The 7,174-nt window shown below is 46.1% G+C and overlaps 1 protein-coding gene across 1 annotated transcript in view; it reads right to left on the bottom strand.

Moving 5' to 3' along the window:
• Positions 1 to 1,131: 1,131 nt before the first annotated feature.
• LOC118378949 (neurobeachin-like protein 2) overlaps positions 1,132 to 7,174 on the bottom strand; it is a 45,061-nt gene continuing 39,018 nt past the window's right edge. Inside the window, exons 23-25 of the mRNA XM_052509568.1 lie at positions 3,195 to 3,304; positions 2,420 to 2,592; positions 1,132 to 1,169 (exon numbers count right to left, since the gene is read on the bottom strand). Coding sequence (XP_052365528.1) covers positions 1,132 to 1,169; positions 2,420 to 2,592; positions 3,195 to 3,304 — 321 coding nt within the window. The remainder of the gene's footprint in view (positions 1,170 to 2,419; positions 2,593 to 3,194; positions 3,305 to 7,174) is intronic.

Consider the following 7,174-nt stretch of genomic DNA (forward strand, 5'->3'; position numbering starts at 1 on the left):
TGTTACCAGGTCTACAGGACAGACAGGACAGACAGGACACCCATCACTGTCAGACATGTTACCAGGTCTACAGGACACTCATCACTATCAGACATGTCACCACCTCTACAGGACAGACAGGACACCCATCATTATCAGACATGTTACCAGGTCTACAGGACACTCATCACTATCAGACATGTTACCAGGTCTACAGGACACTCATCACTATCAGACATGTTACCAGGTCTACAGGACAGACAGGACACTCATCACTATCAGACATGTTACCACCTCTACAGGACAGACAGGACAGACAGGACACCCATCACTGTCAGACATGTTACCAGGTCTACAGGACACCCATCACTATCAGACATGTTACCAGGTCTACAGGACAGACAGGACACTCATCACTATCAGACATGTTACCACCTCTACAGGACAGACAGGACAGACAGGACACCCATCACTGTCAGACATGTTACCAGGTCTACAGAACACTCATCACTATCAGACATGTTACCAGGTCTACAGGTCACTCATCACTATCAGACATGTTACCAGGTCTCAGGACAGACAGGACACTCATCACTATCAGACATGTTACCAGGTCTACAGGACACTCATCACTATCAGACATGTTACCAGGTCTACAGGTCACTCATCACTATCAGACATGTTACCAGGTCTCAGGACAGACAGGACACTCATCACTATCAGACATGTTACCAGGTCTACAGGACAGACAGGAAACTCATCACTATCAGACATGTTACCAGGTCTCAGGACAGACAGGACACTCATCACTGTCAGACATGTTACCAGGTCTACAGGACACTCATCACTATCAGACATGTTACCAGGTCTACAGGACACTCATCACTATCAGACATGTTACCAGGTCTACAGGACACTCATCACTATCAGACATGTTACCAGGTCTACAGAACAGACAGGACACTCATCACTGTCAGACATGTTACCAGGTCTACAGGACACTCATCACTATCAGACATGTTACCAGGTCTACAGAACAGACAGGACACTCATCACTGTCAGACATGTTACCAGGTCTACAGGACACTCATCACTATCAGACATGTTACCAGGTCTACAGGACACTCATCACTATCAGACATGTTACCAGGTCTACAGGACACTCATCACTATCAGACATGTCACCACGTCTACAGGACAGACAGGACACTCATCACTATCAGACATGTTACCAGGTCTACAGGACAGACAGGACACTCATCACTGTCAGACATGTTACCAGGTCTACAGGACAGACAGGACACTCATCACTATCAGACATGTTACCAGTTCTACAGGACAGACAGGACACTCATCACTATCAGACATGTTACCAGGTCTACAGGACAGACAGGTCACTCATCACTATCAGACATGTTACCAGGTCTACAGGACAGACAGGACACTCATCACTATCAGACATGTTACCAGGTCTACAGGACAGACAGGACACTCATCACTATCAGACATGTTACCAGGTCTACAGGACAGACAGGACACTCATCACTGTCAGACATGTTACCAGGTCTACAGGACAGACAGGACACTCATCACTATCAGACATGTTACCACGTCTACAGGACAGACAGGACACTCATCACTATCAGACATGTTACCAGGTCTACAGGACAGACAGTAACTCTCATCTCTTTCTGGACAACAGAAATTACAATATAACTATTTGGGGGCTGATCTAGAATCAGACCCCCCCCTTGTCCAAGTAACCTTACTGATCTAGAATCAGATCCCCCTGTTCAAGTAACCTTACTGATCTAGAATCAGATCCCCCCTGTTCAAGTAACCTTACTGATCTAGAATCAGATCCCCCCCCTGTTCAAGTAATCTTACTGATCTAGAATCAGATCCCCCCTGTTCAAGTAACCTTACTGATCTAGAATCAGATCCCCCCCCTGTCCAAGTAACCTTACTGATCTAGAATCAGATCCCCCTCCTGTCAAAATTGAAACATGGTCTCCCCTCCTCCATCCATCCATCCGTCCTCCCCGCCCCCCCGTCCCCTGTCCCCCTCCCTCCCCGTCCTCCCTCCCTCACCGTCCTCCCTCCTTCCCAGACCTCACCGTCCTCCCTACCCATCCCCGTCCTCCCTCCCTCCCTCCCCGTCCTCCCTCCCTCCCCGTCCTCCCTCCCTCACCGTCCTCCCTCCCTCCCAGTCCTTCCTCCCTCCCTCCCAGTCCGCCCTACCCGTCCTCCCTCCCTCCCTCCCTCCCTCCCCCCCCGTCCTCCCTACCCGTCCTCCCTACCCCTCCCTCCCTCCCTCCCCATCCCCCCAGTCCTCCCTCCCTCCCCCGTCCTCCCTCCCAGTCCTCCCTCCCTCCCCGTCCTTCCTCCCTCCCTCCCCCGTCCTCCCTCACCGTCCTCCCATCATTATCTTGTAGCTCACCGATGTGTCGGCAGATCCTGCCCACCAGTTTGCCCTTTCCCAGCTGGGTGACTCGGAGGCTGCAGTCCCAGTGTCCTCCACTGAACAGCAGACGGCCATCGTTGGACACCACCAACACCTGGGTACTGAGATCTACCCCTGGGGCGAAGAGACCACTGAGGAACCGCTGGGTTCTGCAGGAGGGAGGAGAGAGAGCCAGAGAGGAGGTTGAGTAAACCTAGTAATGATTTACAATAATGGGCCTTTAACTGAAGGAAAAGAGGTTGTTGAAACCAAAAATGTTTCTATAGTTGTGTCATGTTGATATAAACAAAGGGTGATTTGTCCTTTAACATTTTCTAGCAGAAAGATGTTGTTTATCAATGAAAAGGAACTCAAGTGTTTCCCATTCAGACTAATCTCAATAAGACACGTGTTTATAGGACCAGAGCAGTTCTAACGCTCCAGCCTCATAAAACACAGACTTCTCCATCCATTTCAACTTGTGCTTTGAAGTCACATGAATGAAATCACGCGGCTGAGCTGGGGACCAGATGGGACGGCTACACACTACACAGTGTGAGTCCCAAATGGAACACTGTGCCCTATTTAGCTCACTCCTTTTGACCAGAGCCCATAGGGTCATGTAGGGCACTATATAGGGAATAGGGTGCCATTTGGGATGCAGGAACACTGTGTGTGGTGGGGTCCTCCTTATCCTTCTCTTGGTGTTTAGAGTGGGATTTACTTTTTGTTGTCATTTCTTGGCAGGCATTCTGTAGGGCCACTAACTTACTTGGGATTGGCCACGGTGGGGTCCTTGGTGAAGGTGAAGTAGTTGGCGATGTTCTTATCGTAAGGCAGCCAGCTGTGGGTCCCAATCAGGCCGTCAGAACTCACTGTCACCTACAGGGAAGGAAGAGAGCAGGGAGGGAGACAGTCAAAAGAAGCCCCATACTGCACTAGGGTTAAACAATTCTGGTAACTTTCCCCCAAAAATTCCTGGGTTTCCCAGAAGTCCTGGTAAGACCATTCCCAGACTCCTCCTCATTCCCAGACTCCTCCTCATTCCAGGAGTCTACCAACTAGGATTTCTGGTTGACCTGAGAAAGTTACCGGACTTGTGCAGCACCTCTGTATCTCTTCAACCAAGCAGAAAGGTCCAACACCTCTGTGTCTCTTCAACCAAGCAGAAAGGCACCTCTGTATCTCTTCAACCAAGCAGAAAGGCACCTCTGTATCTCTTCAACCAAGCAGAAAGGCACCTCTGTGTCTCTTCAACCAAGCAGAAAGGTCCAACACCTCTGTATCTCTTCAACCAAGCAGAAAGGCACCTCTGTATCTCTTCAACCAAGCAGAAAGGTCCAACACCTCTGTATCTCTTCAACCAAGCAGAACGGCACCTCTGTGTCTCTTCAACCAAGCAGAAAGGTCCAACGCCTCTGTATCTCTTCAACCAAGCAGAAAGGTCCAACACCTCTGTATCTCTTCAACCAAGCAGAAAGGTCCAACACCTCTGTATCTCTTCAACCAAGCAGAAAGGTCCAACGCCTCTGTATCTCTTCAACCAAGCAGAAAGGCACCTCTGTATCTCTTCAACCAAGCAGAAAGGTCCAACACCTCTGTATCTCTTCAACCAAGCAGAAAGGCACCTCTGTATCTCTTCAACCAAGCAGAAAGGTCCAACACCTCTGTATCTCTTCAACCAAGCAGAAAGGTCCAACACCTCTGTATCTCTTCAACCAAGCAGAAAGGTCCAACACCTCTGTATCTCTTCAACCAAGCAGAAAGGTCCAACACCTCTGTATCTCTTCAACCAAGCAGAAAGGTCCAACACCTCTGTGTCTCTTCAACCAAGCAGAAAGGTCCAACACCTCTGTGTCTCTTCAACCAAGCAGAAAGGTCCAACGCCTCTGTATCTCTTCAACCAAGCAGAAAGGTCCAACACCTCTGTCTCTTCAACCAAGCAGAAAGGTCCAACACCTCTGTATCTCTTCAACCAAGCAGAAAGGTCCAACACCTCTGTGTCTCTTCAACCAAGCAGAAAGGTCCAACACCTCTGTGTCTCTTCAACCAAGCAGAAAGGTCCAACACCTCTGTGTCTCTTCAACCAAGCAGAAAGGTCCAACACCTCTGTATCTCTTCAACCAAGCAGAAAGGTGTGTGAATGTGTTGTTTCATGTAGCTGTGTGTGAATGTGTTGTTTCATGTAGCTGTGTGTGAATGTGTTGTTTCATGTAGCTGTGTTGAGTGTGAATGTGTTGTTTCATGTAGCTGTGTTGAGTGTGAATGTGTTGTTTCATGTAGCTGTGTTGTGTGTGAATGTGTTGTTTCATGTAGCTGTGTGTGAATGTGTTGTTTCATGTAGCTGTGTTGAGCGTGAATGTGTTGTTTCATGTAGCTGTGTTGTGTGTGAATGTGTTGTTTCATGTAGCTGTGTTGAGTGTGAATGTGTTGTTTCATGTAGCTGTGTTGTGTGTGAATGTGTTGTTTCACGTAGCTGTGTTGTGTGTGAATGTGTTGTTTCACGTAGCTGTGTTGTGTGTGAATGTGTTGTTTCATGTAGCTGTGTGTGAATGTGTTGTTTCATGTAGCTGTGTTGAGTGTGAATGTGTTGTTTCATGTAGCTGTGTTGTGTGTGAATGTGTTGTTTCACGTAGCTGTGTTGTGTGTGAATGTGTTGTTTCACGTAGCTGTGTTGAGTGTGAATGTGTTGTTTCATGTAGCTGTGTGTGAATGTGTTGTTTCATGTAGCTGTGTTGAGTGTGAATGTGTTGTTTCATGTAGCTGTGTTGTGTGTGAATGTGCTGTTTCACGTAGCTGTGCTGTGTGTGAATGTGTTGTTTCATGTAGCTGTGTTGTGTGCTGTGTGTGAATGTGTTGTTTCATGTAGCTGTGTGTGAATGTGTTGTTTCATGTAGCTGTGTGTGAATGTGTTGTTTCACGTAGCTGTGTTGAGTGTGAATGTGTTGTTTCATGTAGCTGTGTTGAGTGTGAATGTGTTGTTTCATGTAGCTGTGTTGAGTGTGAATGTGTTGTTTCATGTAGCTGTGTTGTGTGTGAATGTGTTGTTTCACGTAGCTGTGCTGTGTGTGAATGTGTTGTTTCACGTAGCTGTGTTGAGTGTGAATGTGTTGTTTCATGTAGCTGTGTTGAGTGTGAATGTGTTGTTTCATGTAGCTGTGTGTGAATGTGTTGTTTCACGTAGCTGTGTTGAGTGTGAATGTGTTGTTTCATGTAGCTGTGTGTGAATGTGTTGTTTCATGTAGCTGTGTGTGAATGTGTTGTTTCACGTAGCTGTGTTGTGTGTGAATGTGTTGTTTCATGTAGCTGTGTTGAGTGTGAATGTGTTGTTTCACGTAGCTGTGTTGAGTGTGAATGTGTTGTTTCACGTAGCTGTGTTGAGTGTGAATGTGTTGTTTCATGTAGCTGTGTGTGAATGTGTTGTTTCATGTAGCTGTGTTGTGTGTGAATGTGTTGTTTCATGTAGCTGTGTTGAGTGTGAATGTGTTGTTTCACGTAGCTGTGTTGAGTGTGAATGTGTTGTTTCATGTAGCTGTGTGTGAATGTGTTGTTTCATGTAGCTGTGTGTGAATGTGTTGTTTCATGTAGCTGTGTGTGAATGTGTTGTTTCACGTAGCTGTGTTGAGTGTGAATGTGTTGTTTCATGTAGCTGTGTTGAGTGTGAATGTGTTGTTTCATGTAGCTGTGTTGAGTGTGAATGTGTTGTTTCATGTAGCTGTGTTGAGTGTGAATGTGTTGTTTCACGTAGCTGTGTTGAGTGTGAATGTGTTGTTTCATGTAGCTGTGTTGAGTGTGAATGTGTTGTTTCATGTAGCTGTGTTGAGTGTGAATGTGTTGTTTCATGTAGCTGTGTTGTGTGTGAATGTGTTGTTTCATGTAGCTGTGTTGTGTGTGAATGTGTTGTTTCATGTAGCTGTGTTGTGTGTGAATGTGTTGTTTCATGTAGCTGTGTTGTGTGTGAATGTGTTGTTTCATGTAGCTGTGTTGTGTGTGAATGTGTTGTTTCATGTAGCTGTGTTGAGTGTGAATGTGTTGTTTCATGTAGCTGTGTTGTGTGTGAATGTGTTGTTTCATGTAGCTGTGTTGTGTGTGAATGTGTTGTTTCATGTAGCTGTGTTGAGTGTGAATGTGTTGTTTCACGTAGCTGTGTTGAGTGTGAATGTGTTGTTTCACGTAGCTGTGTTGAGTGTGAATGTGTTGTTTCACGTAGCTGTGTTGAGTGTGAATGTGTTGTTTCATGTAGCTGTGTGTGAATGTGTTGTTTCATGTAGCTGTGTGTGAATGTGTTGTTTCATGTAGCTGTGTTGAGTGTGAATGTGTTGTTTCATGTAGCTGTGTTGAGTGTGAATGTGTTGTTTCATGTAGCTGTGTTGAGTGTGAATGTGTTGTTTCATGTAGCTGTGTTGAGTGTGAATGTGTTGTTTCACGTAGCTGTGTTGAGTGTGAATGTGTTGTTTCATGTAGCTGTGTTGAGTGTGAATGTGTTGTTTCATGTAGCTGTGTTGAGTGTGAATGTGTTGTTTCATGTAGCTGTGTTGTGTGTGAATGTGTTGTTTCATGTAGCTGTGTGTGAATGTGTTGTTTCATGTAGCTGTGTTGAGTGTGAATGTGTTGTTTCATGTAGCTGTGTTGTGTGTGAATGTGTTGTTTCATGTAGCTGTGTTGAGTGTGAATGTGTTGTTTCATGTAGCTGTGTTATGTGTGAATGTGTTGTTTCATGTAGCTGTGTTGAGTGTGAATGTGTTGTTTCAT

Source organism: Oncorhynchus keta, unplaced genomic scaffold (assembly GCF_023373465.1).
Source record: "Oncorhynchus keta strain PuntledgeMale-10-30-2019 unplaced genomic scaffold, Oket_V2 Un_contig_4708_pilon_pilon, whole genome shotgun sequence".
Lineage (NCBI taxonomy): Eukaryota > Metazoa > Chordata > Actinopteri > Salmoniformes > Salmonidae > Oncorhynchus > Oncorhynchus keta.